An 18626-nucleotide genomic window follows, 5' to 3' on the forward strand; every position below is an offset into this window, starting at 1 on the left:
TAGAGGGTCACCTCTGTCCTGTCCCCAAGTCTTCCAGAGGACCTGACCTCACCTTCCCTGGGGACCCAGTGCTCAACAGAGGAGCCCAGAGGAGAGTCCAGCCTGGCCTTATGCTGGCCTTGCATCATGGGCAGGGGGACCCACGCCTCCCCTTCCCCAACAAGATAAATCTAGCAGCTCCCTCTGAGCATCTCAAATGCATGATCTCCTCCCGATTAACAACCTGGCCGGCGTGTTCTTGGCTGCCTGCTGCTGACCTCAATTTAGACCTGTCTGCTGTTCGGCCGCGGGAGCAGGAAGGTGGCAGGGGACAAGGCCCGAGTAGGCTGAGGGGGGCCTGTGGGCTGAAGTCTGGGGGTAAGAGGTGGCCGCCGCTGACTCAGGCCTGGAGTCCGACTGCGCCTCGGGAGTCCGCAGGAGGGTGGAGGCCCGGCCCGGCAGGGGCTGCTGTGGGGCTTGCTTTCTTTTTCTTTCTTTCTTTCTTTCTTTCTTTCTTTCTTTCTTTCTTTCTTTCTTTAAGATTTTATTATTTATGAGAGACACAGAGACAAAGAGGCAGAGACACAGGCAGAGAGAGAAGCAGGCTCCATGCAGGGAGCCCGACGTGGGACTTGATCCCTGGTCTCCAGGATCACGCCCTGGGCTGAAGGTGGCACTAAACCGCTGAGCGACCCAGGCTGCCTTGCTGTGGGGCTTTCAAATGGGTTTCCCAGGGGCCTGTGATGAGGACGGGTGTCCAGGTGTCCAGGTGTCCAGAGAGGAAGGAGGCTCCCACAGACGTGCCTTTGTAACGGTCATCGAATGTTCTGGTTATGCCCCAAACGGCTACCTCTGTGTTGACAAAGTCTTCTCCGACCTCAGATCCGGGGCAAGGTTTGTGTCTGCTGATGCCTGCCGTGCCTCCTCCCTCAGGCTGGGGAGAGCCATGGCTCCCCTCTGTGTGTCTACTGCCAGGGAGTTCGTCCTGCCAGGAAGGGTTCCTTTATTTTGTCTCCGGCCTCCTTGCTCTTTACTTCTCATCCTTCAGCAGCTTTGGGTCTTCTCAAACTGGTGCTTTTATCCAACGTGGCTTCTTGGCCTTTGAGCAGAAGAGCGGTGAGGAGTGTAGGGTCTGGAGTCTGCCCGCCTTGGGCAGGGTTGTAGCTCTCCTCCGTACCTGCTGAGAGATTGAAAGCTAGCAGCTTGACCTGCCTGACCCTCGGACTCTTCCTCTCTGTGAAGTGGAGCTCTGACACATCTGCCTTGGGTGTGTTGGGAGATGGCAAGTTCTATGTGTAAAGCACCTGGCCCAACACCTGCACTCAGTGACTGCATGAAAGGTGTGAGTGTGAGCTGAGGGCCTCAGAAGGCAGCAGAAGGGCCTCTAGCATCCTGGAGGGTAAGCTCCCACTCTTTCCTTTTCCTTCCCCTGCAGGAGGGCAGTCAGTGACCCACAGTGGTGACCCCATCTTGGTCTCCCTGGCCAACAAGGCCGTTTCCTTCAACTGCAAAATCACCTACTCGTACACCCCAGAATTCAAGGACTTCACAGTCTGGTACTTTCACGTGGACCTCAAGAGCCAGAGGAGCCTCAACAAGCAGGTGAACTGCCCACCCACCCAGGGCAAGGAGAACCAGACATACACCTTGCAATGCCAGGTCACCCTCAAGCTGCCCAACGCGTCAGCCACGGGCACCTACTACTGCTGCGTGAACTGGCCAAACGTCCACAGAATCAGCGACGGCGTCTTCATTCTGGTCAGAGGTGAGGCTTCCCGTGGGGCTCCTCCCAGGGCTAAGGGCCCAGAGCTTTCTCACAGCAGCATTTGGGGCACAGAATCTTAAAATGGGCAATGCCTGCCTCATCTGCCAGCTTTGGCAGAACAGAACGTTGTCCTCGGGGGGCCGCTGGTGGTGTAGGTGTGCCGACGTCTACCTTGATCTGGGAAGGGCAGAGGCCTGGGATACAGATCTGTGTCTGGCCCCCTCTGGCAGGTGCCTGAGAGGAGTCAACCAGCCCCTCGGGCTCAGCGTCCCTCCAGCACCGTGTGTGTGTGTGTGGGGGGGGGGGGGCGGGCAGTGAGTACACAATTGGGCTCGTGCACATGTGTGTCTGCAGCAGCCCGCGAGCGAACACTTGGCTCATGTACATATGTCTGGGAAAGGTTCCTAGTTTTATCACATCCCCAAAGGAGCGATGACTGTAAAAAGTTATCATCAGCAAAGCCATGATGCTGTGACCTGCCCCTGTGCTTCCCACCAGTAGGGGTTGGGGTTTGGGAACACCACTGAGCTGGGCTGGCCAGGGTGTGCTGTGGGCCTGGGCTTCATGGCTTTTATGGGGAGAATGAGATCCTGCGGGCAGGGGCTGCTGTCTGGTAATAGGAAATGTTTGATAAATAACAGACATGGATGTGCCTGGCACGTGGCTGGCACTCTGCAGTTTTTTGTCAGCCAGATGGATGGATGGATGGAGGAGGGGGGGCGGGGGGAGGGATAAAAGGATGGATGGCTCAAGGGGAGGGGCCGGGCTGTGCCTTTCACCTACCCCTGGTACAGGCCAGCCACCCGCGAGGCCCAGTCCAAACCCATCCCCCCCACCCTCAGCACACCTGCGCGTGTGACCACCATTTCACGTGCCGAAAACAGAAGGCCCCGAGAGATGACGTGACTCGCCCAGGGTCCCACAGGCAGCTCTCAGGGGGCTGATTCAGCCCAAGGTAGGGACACTTCAGAAGCAAAAGCTATGGTCCTTGCCTCAAACAAGAATCAAGACAGCAGGGACCCCTGAGTGGCCCAGCGGTGAAGCGCCTGCCTTCAGCTCAGGGCGTGATCCTGGGGTCCTGGGATCGAGTCCTGCATCGGGCTCCCTGCATGGAGCCTGCTTCTCCTTCTGCCTGTGTCTCTGCCTCTCTCTGTGTCTCTCGTGAATAAATAAATAAAATTTTAAAAAAGAAAAAGAATCAAGACAGCTAACACAGAAAAGGGTTTCACCAAAAGCGAGCTTGGGAATGAGGAGCTTGGTAAAGGTGGGGGTTTGGGGGGTTCCGTGTTGTAGGTGGAGTCCTGGCTAAAGGAGAACGTAGGAATTAGGGGCCTAGGGTTTGGCAGGGTGGGGAGCACCCCAGCCTTTCTCAGGTGATTAACCCTCTGCTTCCCTGCCATCCCCCCTAGACACAGGGTACCGAGGACCTCCACAGAACCCCCAGAAGCTCCTGCTCCTTTGCTTCACTGGCCTCCTGACTGCGCTGAGCATCCTGGTCACAGCTCTGCTGCTCTGGAAGAAGGTAGGGGATGCACATGCACAGCAGTGCTGCCCCTCCACCTCATTCACTGTGGCTTCGGGGTACCTCCTGGGTAGCGGAGGGGTGTCCCGTGGGCCTTGGTGAGGGGGCCTGCGACAGGTGTTCCTCTTACACCCTCGGCCATCCCCATAGTGGGGCCTGTGTCACCAGCTTGCCACTCCCCAGGGTCTTTGGATCTTGTTGCACAAAATCAGGGCTTTTCAGCCTTTTCCAGGTCATGGGTCCTCATGAGTACTCAATGGAAGGCTCAAGCCCCATTACTGGCCCTTCAGATTAGGAGCCCCTGGCTAGGGCTTTCTGGATCCCCAGCAGCCCAGAAGAGAGGAAGAAGCATTTCCTAAGAGCCACTATCTACCAGGCACCCTGCTACGTGCTCTCCTCCGTGTCCCACCGTGACTCCGTGAGGGAGGTTTCTTCCCATTTTACAACACTGGAAAGCAAGGCCCAGAGAGGTGGTGACTTGCCCAAGGTCACACAGCAAGCACAGTCAGAATCAGGGCTGGAACACAGGTGGATGGGTCCGGCTCTACACTTGGCTGATTCCTGCTCGGCTGCGGTGGCACCAATGCAGGGAGAGTTGTCTCTACAGTGGGCTCTTGTCACTCTCATTGTCACCCACACCTGTGGTTTCTTGTTCGATGCCGGCCCTCACGCCAGACAGTAAGTGCCGCGAAGACAGAGGACACGCTGAGCTTGTTTCCATGGCTCCGTGCATGCCCAGGCACGGTCGGCGCTCAGTAAATGTTGGGTGGAAGAATGCATTGCCCAGGGGGGTGCCAGGTTCTGCCTGGCTCTGGGGGGGGAAGATGACCAGCACGGCTCCAAGCTACCATTAGGGCCCTCTGTCCTGGCTCCTTTATTTATTTATTTTTAGACTATTTTTTCTTTAAAGATTTTATTTATTCATGAGAGACAGAGAGAGAGAGGCAGAGACATAGGCAGAGGGAGAAGCAGGCTCCAGGTCAGGGGCCCGATGTAGGACTCGATCCCAGGACCCCAGGATCAAGCCCTGAGCTGAAGGCAGATGCACAACCACTGAGCACCCCAGGAGTCCCTGTCCTGGGTCCTCGGAGGCTTCAGTCAGACCCACTTGGGCCAGTGCTCCACCATCTAGAGACCAAGAGCTTCTCTGCTCCTTGCCAGCCTTAGGGGCTAAACCTGGGGATCAGCTCAGTCAATGAAGGCCCTGAGTGTGGGAGAGGCTCCATACCACCACGGGGGTTCCTTGGGTCAAGAAAAGCTCAGCCCTTGCACCCAAAGGGCTGGTCCCTATCTACACCCAAGGAAGCCTCCCAACTTAGATGTGAATTCATGTGTTCACTCATTAAACACATATTGAGGACCTACTAAATTCCAGGCCCTGTTAGGCTTTGGGGTTCCAACAATGACTAAAATTGATCCCCAAGAAATTCCTGCCTTCGTCAAATTTGTATTCCAGTTGAGGGGAGACAGACCATAAACAAACTTATGAATAATTAGCATAACGGACGTGGTCAGTGTTGAGGGGAAAATACAATAATGCTAAGAGAGGAGTGAGAGAGGGAATGGGGGAGCTTAGTGTCTTTAATTAAGAGTCAGGAAAGGGGGCACCTGGGTGGCTCAGCAGTTGAGCATCTGCCTTTGGCTCAGGTCATTGTCCCGAGGTCCTGGGATCGAGTCCCACATCGGGCTCCTCACGGGGAGCCTGCTTCTCCCTCTGCCTATGTCTCTGCCTCGTTGTCACCCATGGCTGTGGTTTCTTGTTCGATGCCGGCCCTCCATGCTAGACAGTAAGTACGGCGAAGACACGGGCCTCTCATGAATAAATAAATAAAAATCGTTTTTTTTAAAAAAGATTTTATTTATTTATTCATGAGAGACACAGAGAGAAGCAGAGACACAGGCAGAGGGAGGAAGCAGGCTCAACGCAGGAAGCCTGATGTGGGACTCGATCCTGGGACCCCGGGGTCAAGTCCTGAGCCAAAGGCAGATGCTCAACTGCTGAGCCACCCAGGCGTCCCAATAAAAATCTTTTAAAATAAAGTCAGGAAAGGCCTCCCCACACTGCACCTGGAAGGAGGGGAGCTGGCAGACGTCTGGAAGAGTGTGCCCAGCAGGGGAACAGCAGGCATGGGCTCTGAGGCTGGAGCTGCAGAGAGTCCCGTATGGGGGTTGGGGGTGCGGCCTGAGCTCAGGGAACAGAGGAGGGAGGGGAGGGGCATTGGCTGGTTGTACTCTGAGTGGGTGGTCCTGTAGGCCGTGGGGAGGAGTGAGATAGGATCTGATCTCCGTGGACCCTCTCGCCACTGTGAGAGTGGGGAAGGGAGACTCCATGAGGAGCTACATTAGTTCAGGCGGAGGTGACCAAGGCTGGGACGAGGGCAGCTTCTGGGGAGGTGGCAAGCAAGGCAGGTTAGAGGCTGAAGGTGGGGCTGCTGAGAGTTGCTGAGGAGGCGACACAGCGCTAGAGCCCACGGGCTGCGGGGGAGGGACTCCAGGTAGGTGCCTCCAGCTCAGGACCCGCTGAGGTGGGTGTCAGGGAGACGCCTGTAGGATAGAAGGATGGCAGAGGCAGCCCACGGTCAGAGGGCCAAGGACTTGGCTGAGCCACACACATGGCCAGGACACGCAGGCCTGAGACTTGAACCTGGGCCTCCATTCCCCACCTTGCCTCGAGGCTGGAGACATAATCACGCCTCCAGAAAAGGCTCCAAGGTGAGAAAAGAAGGTGAACGTGACCCCTTGATCTGCCGTGGAACTCCGGAGGTTGCCTTGCTGCCATCTGTGAACCGGAGCCTGGTGACAAGCCCAGTACCCCTCTAGTTCCTCTCCTGTCCTGTGATCTGCCTTGGGACGCCACAGATGTGGGGCGTGAACTTGGCGTGACCCGCTCATCCTGCTGACAAGCTGCAGAAGGAGTCCACTCTGCTCTGCCCAGGAGCAGGCTCTGCTCTGAGGTCCTGGGGGGGCCGTGCCCCCTCCGCAGGGCCCCTGGCCCCCTGCCTCTGGCCTAGTCACAGGGACCACTCAACAGCGAAAACAGAAGATGATGGGAAATGCTTCACTGGGCCTCCCTTGAATCCCGGGCTGAGGACAGAGCCCACTCGCCCCTGGGCCCACCTCAACCAACACATACTGAGCACCTACTATGTGCCCAGCTTGGCTCTCACCTCCCAATATATCCCCCACCCCCACCCCACTGCTCATCCCATGCTGGTAGCAGGTGGGACAGCTACCAGCATGATTTGTCACTCAGTGAACATCTGCGGAGCAGCTACTGGAACTTGGGTGTGGACACAGGGACTGTGCTTCGGGCAGGGGTCATGAAGGACCCATACTCGGTCCGTGGACCCCCCACACAGGCTAGGTGTCTTCCGTGGGCATGAAGCCTCCACTGCTCCTCAAAAACAGGATTGTAATGACTGGATCTTGGGGTCCTGCAAGGCCAGGGAGGCACCTGGCACAGAGTAGGTGCTCAGGAAAGTCTGGCGAGGAGGAGGGGAGGGGGTGATAGCCCCAGCCAGACTTCCGAGCCCAGCACCCCCCCTGCTGCGGGACTTCCACGACTCCTGGCCTCTCTCCTTCCAGGAATAGCTCCTGAGTATCTAGTACATGCCAGGCACCGGGCTACGTGCCAGACACCGTGGAAAGCAAGACAGATGCAGCCCCTGCCCTCTCATAGAGCTACAGCTCTCTCTGAGCCTTGCTTTCCTCCTCCAGAAATGGGGATAAGGGTGGATCCCCGCTCCACCCCCACCTGGAAAAGGTGGAAAAGAGCATTTATGAGGCACCAGCTGGGTGCCTGACCCAGGGCGGGAGGACAAGCCTAGACACTTCCCATCTCCCTCTGGGCACCTGGGAGAGGAAGCGAGGGTGAGGGAGCGGGGCCTTGGAGAGGGAACTCAGAAGCTGGAGAAGTGCCCAGAGCTCCCTGGAACCGGATCTGAATTTGGGATGTGGACCCTGTGGATGATGCTCCAGCATCAGAAAGCCCCTAGCAGCCCTTCCCTTTGCTCGCCAGCATGCTTTTTGTTTTTGTTTTTATAAGATTTTATTTATTTATTCATGAGAGACACAGAGAGAGAGAGAGGCAGAGGGAGAAGCAGGCTCCCCATGGGGAGCCCAATGCAGGGACTCTATCCCAGGACCCCGGGATCATGACCTGAGCCAAAGACAGCCGCTCAACCCCTGAGCCACCCAGGCGCCCCTTGCCAGCATGGTTTGAATGAGGTGCAGGAACAGAGTGTGCACCCCCCCCACGCCGGTGACCAGGCCAGGCAGTCAGCCCTGGGGACTGAGAGGAGGCCAGGGAGGAGGAGGAGGAGGCAAGGAGGGCCCTAGAGGCACCAGCGGCTGCGGGTAAATGAATCGAAGCCGGGAGCTGCTGGCACAGAAACAGCAGATGGTTCCTGTGTGGGAGAAGGCCAGAGGGCTCAGCTTCCCAGGGCGGCAGCCTCCGACCTTGATTGCTGACCCGTGCTCATTCCCTAAGGGCACCCTCCTCCCCTGCACACTTACTTCCTTGCCTGCAGGACCCCTAGGCAGCCCTGTGCTGGTCACCTGCCTCGTGGTGGCCTCTGGCCATCACAGGTCTGAGTCCCTTCCTCGGAGCGCCCCCCCACTCTGCTTATACTCCCCAGTGATTGTTCTGCTCCTGGGGTGACGCTCCTCACCCCCCCACCCCCACCCCCGCCTCCCGACACTGCCGAGGCCTATCCCTGAGCCCCAGACCACCTCCACCCTGGGAGACCTATGGGCACCCGCACCCACTGTCCTGGGAACCCACTGTCTTTAGCATCCGAGTCCGCCCTGCCCAGGCGAAGGGTGCCAGGCCCCCAGAGGGTCAGGCCAAAATCCTCAGAGCTGAGCTTGGCTCCCTCCCAACGCCCCCACCGCCCTGCCCCCAGTTGGTGAAGGATACAGCACTCTCCCCTGCCCCACTCCCCTCACCCGCATGCAGGTGTCCCTGCTCCCACTCTGTCCCTTCCAGCTCTGCTGCCCATAAGCTCTGTGCTTATGTCTTTGTCACTGTTTCCCCCCTCCTTAAGTCCTTGAGGGCAGGGGTGGGGGGGGATGCAGGGAGCCTGACACACGCTAAGCACTTGTGGGAGGAATGGCTTAGTAAGTGAGCGCTGAGTCCTTGGAAGAGGAGTGGGGGGGGGGCAGGCTGTGAGGTGGGCGAGGTGACAGTATTGCTCCCATTTTACAGAGGGGGAAACTGAGGCTCTGCAGGTTTCCTGAGCTGCTGGTGGCCACATTGATTGGTTTATTCATTTGAAAGTCACAGCTGGAAGGGCAAATGTTGATGGCAGGGAACGAGGTAGCCAGGGAGGGCAGGGCTGGATCCTCGCCCATCACAAAGTGCACCCATCTGATTTTTTGAGGGGGGCACCCCCTGTGTGCCACAGCCCAGGCCTCTTTGCACCCCCCCCACCCCCCGCACCACTCCTGGAGATCTCTTGCCTCCTCCTCTTAGCAGCCCTCCCAGCTCGCAGCCCACTCCCCAAACTGACAGCTTCCCTGCGCTCTGAGGGAAGACACTGTGGGTCCCGCCTTGCCTTCTGTGGCAGTGCCCTTGCCAGGCTCCCGGCTCACCTGCTTTCATCTTTTACTTACACTGGCCACTTTCTGATGGGCCATCCTGGCACGTGTCCCCAACGTGTGATATTCCTGTCCTGACGCCATCCCGGGCCTTGTCCCCGTGGCCTGTGACAACTTTCTTGAGCTCTTCCCCTGTCTTTGGGAGGCAGGGCAAGCCCTCAGGAGTCTGCTCCAGCCCCTGGCAGTCGTGGGGCTCCTTCCCACATCCCTGGCAGCCCTACCAGTGTCAGCAGGAGCACCACAAGGACAGGCCTGGGTCTTGTTCACCGCGGGTCCCAGGAGCTCACACCCACCAGCCTTGACGGCGTCCAGACCAACAGGCTCAGCGAGGGGAGAGGCACCAGCCCCCCAGCTGTCTGGAGGCCAGCCACAGCCTCTGATGGGACAGATGCCTCAGGAAGCAGGTGGTGCAGGGGCGGGCCACTAGATTTGGAACAGGGCATCTGGGTTCCATCCAAAGGCAGTCATTGACTAGCTGGACAGGCCTCAGTTTACCCCTCTGTAGAGTCTACTTCCTCAGGCCATAAAGAGAATTAAGTGAGACTAAGAGCAAGTCTCAGGGTTTTTTAATAAACTGTAAAGGGCCACACAGATGCCAGCACCTGTCTAACTATCTATGAGACCCACACGTTCAAACAAAACAAACCTTCCAGATACAGTTGGGTCGGCATCTTGGTGAATCAGACAGACCTGGGTTCAAATCCTACCTCTGCCACTGCTGGCTCTGTTGCCTCAGGCAGGTCTCCTGCCCTTTCTGAGCCTTCTAGTCCTCACGTGTGGAACAGAGGTGACATGAAGACTTGTCTCGCAGGCTTGTTCAGAAGCACAGGAGACAGGGCACGTAATGCATTCAGAGAGAGCCCCCCACCTTGGCTCCCTCTCCTGAGCCACCGTCAGGCTGTGACTGGGTGGTTCTGGCTCCTGCCTGCCAGTTAAGTAGCTCTGGAGAGCTAATCCTGAGTAAACGGGCTGGGGATGGGCAGGCGGCCAGGATTTTTAATTAGCCCCTGCCCCAAGATGAGGCTGCTGTCCTCCACAGTGGCCAGTGTGGTGCCTGAGAAGAGGGGGGTGTCCGGATGGCCTCCCCCTGTCTGGGAAGGAGCTGCTGCACCGGTTACCGCCCGTCCCCCTGTCCCCCCGAGGCCCGTGTCTGCCCACAGGCCCAGCACCCCTGCCTCTGCGACCACCAGCCTTGCTCACAGCGGCCAGCATGAGCTTCTTGACCCTGCTTGCCAATTCCCGCACCTCCTGTCTGATGCACTCAGATCCTTTCCACCGTCCACACTGTTGGCTCAGCCCTGCCCATCCGGGTGGCTTCTCCTCTCTCTGGCCACACTGACTGTCTCTACGTTTCTCCAGACCTTCGGGCCTTGGCAACGCTCTTCCCTCTGCCTCCCCTCCCATCCTGCCAGAGGAGTTTCTCAGCCTTTAGGTTTTACTATTTTATTTTATTTTATTTTATTTTATTTTATTTTATTTTATATTTTATTTTATTTTATTTTCATTTTATTTTGTTTGACAGAGAGAGAGCACAAGCAGGGGGAGCAGCAGGAAGAGGGAGAGGGAGAAGCAGGCTCCCCGCCTAGCAGGGAGCCCAATATGGGGCTGGAACCCCAGGATCATGATCTGAGCCAAAGGCAGATGCCTCACCGACTGAGACACCTAGGCGCCCCGGCCTTCAGATTATTTATTAATCAATTAATTTAATTTATTTATTTTTAAAGATTTATCTATTTATTTATTCATGAGAGACACACACAGAGAGAGGCAGAGACACAGACAGAGGGAGGCTCCCTGCGGGGAGCCTAATGTGGGACTCGATCCCAGGACCCCGGGATCATGCCCTGGGCTGAAGGCAGATGCTCAACTGCTGAGCCACCCAGGCGTCCCTATTTATTTATTTTAAAATATTTTATTTAATCGTTCATGAGAAACAGAGAGAGGCAGAGACACAGGCAGAGGGAGAAGCAGGCTCTGCACAAGGTGCTTGATGGGGGACTCGATCCCCTGACCCGGGATCATGCCCTGAGCCGAAGACAGACGCTCAACCACTGAGCCACCCAGGCGCCTTGGCTTTCAGATTTTAAATACCGCTTTCTGCCAGACAAGGCATCTGTCCCCCAGAGCGTGCCAGAGGCTGTGTCCTGTTGGTCAGCGCACAAACCACGCCTTAGGAGAACTGTGTTCATCATCTGTCTCCCCACGAGGTCCTCAGTTCCAGGAAGGCAGGGACATGTCCACCCCTTCACAGCACCTGGCCAAAAAGAGGGGGCTGACAAGTGTGTGTTGGTCGGCCAATGGCCACCTAGTGCCACCTGAGTGCCAAGCACTTAGCCCTGAGTAGTTACCTCCCTGGGTCCTTGTGACAATCTCGCAGAGGAGGGTTCTCGCTGAAGGAATAGAGGCCCAGAGAGGGGCAGGGGCAGAGTGGACGGACATCTGGTCTGGCTGGCACTTGCTCAGGACCACCCACGCAGTCAGCTCTGCAGCCAGGGTCCCTGTCACCCTGGCCCTGTGTCCCTGGGCAGTGCCTCGTGGGGGGTCTTCACCGTTTCTGGTCTGTGCAGGCAGATGGGTGGCTTGGTGCGGGTCCCGGAGGCATTTGCCAGGTCTCCTCGGGTGGAAGGTGGGCAGGAGATCCTGGGTGGCCTCCTGACAATCTGCTCTTCTCTGCCCCGGTGGGGTCTGTGAGGTGGGGGGCCGCGCACCCCGGGCCCTGACAGCCCTGACTCCCTTCCTCACAGAGACAGATGCAGGCTCCCCGGAAGCACCCCGCCCTGAAGGGCCCAGCCCCGAGCGCCGCCGCCCGCCAGGAGCAGCCTCCGGAGGAGTCCGTCTACACAGTGAGTGGAGGCCTGGGCCTCTCTCTGCCTCTCTCAGGCGTGACGCAGGGGCGGGCTCCCCAGCTCGGGAGGTGCCGGCCATGTGAGCTCTGAGCCTCGGGGCTTCCTGGTCTGTAAACCGGGCACAAGCATTCCCACCTGGGGGAACTGCTGTGAACATGAACACGCGTGTGGCCCCCGGGCCCTGGCACGGATGGAGTTGTGAGGTGCCCCCGGGCTCCCCTCCCCAGCTCGCCCGTCCACTTCTGGGACAAGGGGCTGTGAGGGCACGCGGTGGCCAGGAGTGAAGACATTTCCTTTATCCGACCAACTCCTTCCTGTTTTTATTACACAAGCAGCAGCACAGCAACAAGAATCACAGAAAGAGGAAAAGGTCAGGCACCATCACATGCCCTGAACAGTCCATGCTTCTCCATTCTTCACACCTCCCTACCCCACCTCCCCAGACATTGTTCTATGTTCTTGAACTCAAACAGAGACAGGGGACCGGGCCATATGCATTCCTGTCGCTCTACCTGTCTTCCTATTTACCTGGAGGAGGCTCGGCCTCGTGCCTGCGCTGAGTGTGAGCCCCCCCCCAACCCCGCCCCCCGTCAGGCCGCAGCCCCTCTGCCCAGCAGCTGGGAGGGTGACAAACATTTTTTTTCAGCTCCATTTCAGTTCCGCAAGTAACATGTCATTGAGAGCAAGTGAAGAATAAATGCCACCCAGTGTCAACTGGGGTCTTAACTCTGAGAGATCTAGAGCCACCAGGTTAGGACCTTGGCTGTGCACCTGGGAGCTGTGAAGCCTTGAGGGGGTGGGGGGCCTGCATGGGTTCCCTGGGGGCATGTTCGAGGGCTGCCCCTCCAGGAGGGTACTGCCTGTACGTGTCCCTGTCCCTGTCCCCACCACCCAGACACACGTGAAACTTGAGTCCACACAGAGGGCATTCAGAATATGGCCTCGCTTACTGAGGATGGGGACAGATGGGGACGAGCCAAGGAGAATGTCCCTATAGCACCAACAACTCCAAATAGAGCATAACACTGCCAGCCCTCTGCCAGCCTTCCCCTCCACCCCTGGGAATTTCTACCAGCCACGGCTTCCCACGTGGCCCCAGACTTCCTCATATTCTCTCTTCTCTCCCAGCAACTCATGGTACTCTCCCTGTGAAGAATTCTCGTGTCAGCTGTTGGATAAAAACATCTCTCTCTCTCTCTCTCTCCACACACACACACACAGACACACATGAGATCTCTCTCTCTCTAAATATAATATATATATATATATATATATATAGAAAATAACCATCATCCTGAGCCTATCTTCTTCCAGGATAAATACTAGTAACATTAACTTCTATACCTTCCAGTCTTTTTTCTATAAATACACACAAAGAGACCCATACACGCACTCACACGTACTTTTTTTTATTGGAGTAGTGCAGCTATTTTTGTTCATGTTACAATATCTCATGAACATCTTTCTACATGAATAAATATCCTACAAGAGCACTTTTAATGGGAGAGACTGCCTTCTGCATGGAACATCTTTCCTTCCAGTGTTTAGACTTCTCTGAGGCTCGGCCGGACTCCTCTGGAGTGTGGGGAAGAGGCCCAACGGCCCCTGCAGGGTTGCAGGGTGGCTTCAAGAGATCTCGGGACAGGAAAGGCGGCGTGAAGGGAGGCAGATAAGAATGACATTCACGACAGCGATGATGATGTTAGGAGCATTTGTCGAGGGCCTACGATGTGCCAGGCACTGTGATAGGACTTCACACCTGGGAGGTCATCGATCTTCCTATTAGGGATTGGGGATACAGGTGCTGTCCCCAGATCAATTTTATTTTCTCACTGTCTATTGCCTGTGTGTAGAAATATGATTGGTTTTTGTATATTGACTTTATATCATGGCCTTGTTGGATACATTTATTAATTCTAAGAGGTCTTGGGATCCCTGGGTGGTGCAGTGGTTTGGCGCCTGCCTTTGGCCCAGGGCACGATCCTGAAGATCCAGGATCGAATCCCACGTTGGGCTCCCGGTGCATGGAGCCTGCTTCTCCCTCTGCCTGTGTCTCTGCCTCTCTCTCTCTCTGTGTGACTATCATAAATAAATAAATAATAAAAATTAAAAAAAAAAATTCTAAGAGGTCTTTGCAAATCCCTTGGGATTTTCTATGAACGCAGTCTACTCATGTCATGCGTGAATAATGGAAGTCCCACTTCTTCTTTTTGGCCCTCATACTTTTATTTCTTTTTTCTTCCTCTCTCACTGTCTCAGACCTCCAGTGTGATGGTGAGTAGGAATGGTGACAGCGGTCATCCTCATCTTTTTCCCAGCCTCTGGAAAAGGATTTTTGTACATTCCTCCTCTACTTTTTTTGGATGGATACTTAGGTCATTGATTTTGAATCTTCTTTTCGAATCTATGAATTAAAGGCTATGAACTTCCCTTTTAAGTACGGCTTTAGCTATATCCCGTAAGTTTTGATATGTGGCCTTTTCATTATCTTTCAGTTTAAATTTTCTATCGAGAATTCCTCTTTGCCCTATGGGTTGTTTACAGTATTTTGCTTCATTTTAAAATGTTTAATTACTTTTTTAGCCATTGTTCTGTTTTTTATTTCTTGCTAACTCCACTGTGATCAGAAAATGTATTCTGTATGATTTTAATCCTTTGAAGTCTCTTAAAATTTGCTTATGGCTCAGCGTGTATCCCATGTGCGTTTGCAAAGAACTTGCATTGTGTGTGGCTGACTTAAGTGTTCTATATATGTCAATTAGGTCAAGCTTTTTATTATTATTATTAGGTTTTTATTTATTTGAGAGACAGAAAGGGAGGGGGAACATAAGCCTGGAGAGGGGCAGGGCCAGGGGCAGAGGGAGAAGCAGGCTCCCCACTGAGCAGAGAGTCTATGTGGGGCTCTATCCCAGGACCCTGGGATCATGACCTGAGCCCAAGGCATATGCTTAACTGACTGAGCCACCCAGGCAAACTTCAATTAGGTCAAGTTTGTTTTTTGTTTTTAAAGATGTTATTTATTTATTCATGAGCGACACACACACAGAGAGGCAGAGACACAGGCAGAGGGAGAGGCAGGCTACCTACAGAGGAGCCCGATGTGGGCCTCAATCTCAGGACCCTGGGATCATGCCCTGAGCTGAAGGCAGATGCTCAACCACTGAGCCACCCAGGCGTCCCTAGGTCAAGTTTGTTGATCATGTTGTTTAAAATATTTCATTCCTTTATTGATTTTTTTGTTTTTGGTCTATCAGATATTAAGAGAAGTGAGTTAAATCTGTCCATATAACTGTAGATTTGTATATCTCTCCTCTTAATTGTGTCAAATTTTACTTTTTATTCATGTGGGGAAATACTCATGACATATTGTGACACAAAAAAGAAAACTGTGTCACTGCCAATTTGTTTTTTAAAAGTGATTTATTAAGGGGCATGGATTTGGAGTGTGTCAGAGAGACTGGAGTTCAAAGCCTAGTTCTTTTGCTCACGGGTTCTGTTCCTTAAACTTTCCGAGTCTTGGTTCTATAATCCCTAAAATAGGGCTTAACAACAGAATATTGCATTTACAGCTTGCAAACATGCTACAATTTCTTCCATCCTATATTTCTTTTTTTTTCTTTTTTAAGATTTTATTTATTTATTCATGAGAGACAGAGAGAGAGAGGCAGAGACACAGGCAGAGGGAGAAGCAGGCTCCATGCAGGGAGCCCGACGTGGGACTCGATCCTGGGGATCATGCCCTGGGCTGAAGACGGCACTAAACCTCTGAGCCACCCGGGCTGCCCCCATCCTATATTTCTTGAGCCCAAGTCCCTCTCCTGTGACCCTACCCTTTCTCCACAAATCATAACAGATATCACAACTCTCAGTCTTCAGGCTTCCTCTCTCCTTTCTGATCCACTCAGTTGGGCTTTCTGCCCATGTAATTATCAAAATCTTTCTCAAGGTCACCATCGACCTCCACATTGTTAAATCCAATGGTCACTTCCTGGCCCTCATCTTCTTTGATGAATCAGCAGCATCTGACACTAGCAGGCTTTCACTCCACCTTGACATACTTTCTTTACTTGCTTCCGGAACATTCCACACCCTACTGACCTCGTGCACCCGATTTACCATCAGGCCTCCTTGGCTTCCTTCAACTGATTCCTCCTTAAGAACCAGTAGAACCCTGACCTCTTCACAATGGAGTGCAGTCCTGGGACCCTTCCTCTCTGATCTTCATCTTCTCCCTGGGAGATCTCATTCAACCTCAGGGTTTGAGACCATCTACATGCTGACAACTCCCATGTTTCTATCTCTAGGCCGGACACCTCCTCTGAACACCAGAGTCATTCCATCTGGGTCACTGGCTTCTCTCTGAGACCAGCTCTAATTCTTTACCCACTGGGGAGCCTCTACTCCTAGTCTTCATTGCAGTGACTGACTGTGCCATCCTTCTAATTGCTCAGGCCGAGCATTTGAAGTTGTCCTTTCCTTCCCTCTGTCTATCACTACTCATATCTGCTCTGTCAGCACTTCTTGTTTCAAAGCAAATCTGGAATCCCTCCCCACTGCTCCGCATCCCTCCAGTGCTAAAGCTGGTGGGAGCCACCACTATTTCTTGCCTTGGATCCTATAATTGGTTTCTGATCAGCTGGCCTATTTTTTTTTTTTTAAGATTAATTGATTTATTTGAGAGAGAGAGAGAGAGAGAAGAGGGGCAGAGAAACCTTAGCAGACCGTGCTGAACACGGAGCCTGACATGGGGCTCAATCTCACAACCCAGAGATCGAGACCTGAGCCCAAATCAAGAGTCAGAAGCTTAAATGACTACACCATGCAGGTGCCCCTCAGCTGGCCTATTATTATCCTTGCCCTTGGCCAGCAGCCAGAGTGACCTTACTCGAGCACAGATTACATTCCCTCTGTTCAGAGGCCTTTGCTGTGTCCAGGCCTTTGAGAAGCAGCACTAAGCTGGGGTGAGCCTGAAATGGTCTTATTGGGGAAATCAACCTACGAGAGGAGATGGGGAAGGCTGGGCGAGCGTCACACCAATGCAGAGCTGGTCCTGAGTGAGGAAAGTGGGAAGGATGGCAGAGAGGAAGCCTGGATGCCACACAGTGTAGGGAAGGCTGGGCAAGGCCAGGGGAGACTTCTGTCTCCCAGGATGGCAGGCTGTGCTGGCACCCCCTGGCTGGGGCCTAGGGCCTCCATGTGCCCATGATGATGGGTTCCACAGCCCAGCAGCTGGGACCCCTGGTCACTACTGGTCTCTGGAGCTGGAGCTCTGTGAAGCACATCCTCACAACTACTGCATACCCTCTGAAGGTTCCTGCCTCCCTCAGTCAACGTCAGAGCCCCCACAGGGCCTCCACCAGCCGCACCCGCACCCCCGCATCTCGCCCTGTCATCCACTTGCTCTGATCACACTGGCTTCCTTGCTGTCCCCAGACACCAGGCATGCCCTCACCACAGCAGGCCTTGGTGTTGGCGATGCCCTCTGCTCATAGTGTCCTGTGTGTGCTGTCCGTGGGGCCCACCCCTCACTCCTCCTCACTTTGTTGGGATGGCACCTTCACAATGAGGTCTTTCCTGACCTTCCTTTCAAATTTGCAAGCTTCCCACCCACTCCATGACCCCAACTTCCCTCTCTCCCTCCCCCTGTCCCTCATGGCCCATATGGCCACCTCTTCCTTTCATAATTGTGGTTTGCTCACACAGTACTTTTTAAAAAGATTTTATTTATTTATTCATGAGACACAGAGAGAGAGAGGCAGAGACACAGGCAGAGGGAGAAGCAGGCTCCATGCAGGGAGCCCGACGTGGGACTCGATCCCGGGACCCCCAGGATCACACGCTGAGCCAAAGGCAGGCGCTCAACCGCTGAGCCACCCAGGCACCCTGCTCACATAGCATTAAGTGCCACACGGACAAGCAGAGGACCATTCTTACCTTCCAGATGCTGGGGTTTCCATGGGGCTCAGTGCCAGGCACAGAGTGGGCACCCGGGGCACCTGTAGGGCATCAGCTTTGTGGTGTCACTTTCCCTCGGAGGCATTTGGACACATCCCCTCAGCTCTGCTCCAGCCTTGCCTGTTCTGCTGCCCTATTCCTGCTCCCTGCAGCAGGGTGCCTTCACTAACACGCCACCGCTGCCGTGGCTTCCCACTGAGGAACCTGCGGGGGCTCCCCACTGGCAGCTCTTCACCTGGCCGGAGCAGCCTTCATCAGAGGGCTTCCCCAGAACCTGCCTCCCCAAATGCTGTCCCCGCGGGGGCAGCTTGCTTCAGACACACCTCGACCTTACCCTGCACAGAGGTACTTCTCCACTGGGTGCCACTCCTTTCTGAACAACACCCCATATCGCACCCATCCTCCCCCAGAGTACATTGTACAAGTCTCTACATGCAGAGGTGCATGAGAGGACAGCTCTTGTGTTTCCTTGGTCACAGGGAGGGGGGGTCTTACAGGGGGACCACTGTCTAGAACCCCCAGATTAGGTCTTGGCCCAAGGCAGCTTGGGCCAAGCTTTGGCTTGGGCTGGGCTGGGGGGAGGCTTTGCCACTGACTTCACACCTCTGCAGGGCCGACAACTACGTGGGTAACAGCGCTGTCACCCATGGAGCAGCTCGAGGTGAAGGTCTTGGGGGGCCTGGGTCCCTGACAGACAGCTTGAGCCCAGCACAGCACAGCCCGGCCCAGCCCAGTATAGCCCAGCACACCCCAGCACAGCCCAGCCCAGCACAGCACACTCCAGCCCAGCATAGCCCAGCATAGCGCAGCACAGCCCAGCACAGCCCAGCCCAGCATGGCCCAGCCCAGCTCAGCACAGCCCAGCACGGCCCAGCACAGCCCAGCACAGCCTGATAGAGCCCAGCCCCATCCAGCCCAGCCCACAGCAGCCCATTCAAAGGCCAGGGCAGTCTTCGCCCAG

At 55.0% G+C, this 18626-nt stretch overlaps 1 protein-coding gene across 2 annotated transcripts in view; it reads left to right on the forward strand.

Moving 5' to 3' along the window:
• Positions 1–18626, forward strand: part of NFAM1 (NFAT activating protein with ITAM motif 1) — a 39396-nt gene that overhangs the window by 14701 nt on the left and 6069 nt on the right. For both annotated transcript variants that reach the window (XR_005987702.1, XM_041754258.1), the window contains exons 2-4: positions 1415–1744; positions 3154–3266; positions 11609–11707. Coding sequence is in view for 1 of the 2 variants with exons in the window: in XM_041754258.1 (XP_041610192.1) it covers positions 1415–1744; positions 3154–3266; positions 11609–11707 (542 nt within the window). In the remaining variant the exon portion in view is untranslated. The remainder of the gene's footprint in view (positions 1–1414; positions 1745–3153; positions 3267–11608; positions 11708–18626) is intronic.

The sequence above is a fragment of the Vulpes lagopus genome, chromosome 5 (genome assembly GCF_018345385.1).
Source record: "Vulpes lagopus strain Blue_001 chromosome 5, ASM1834538v1, whole genome shotgun sequence".
Lineage (NCBI taxonomy): Eukaryota > Metazoa > Chordata > Mammalia > Carnivora > Canidae > Vulpes > Vulpes lagopus.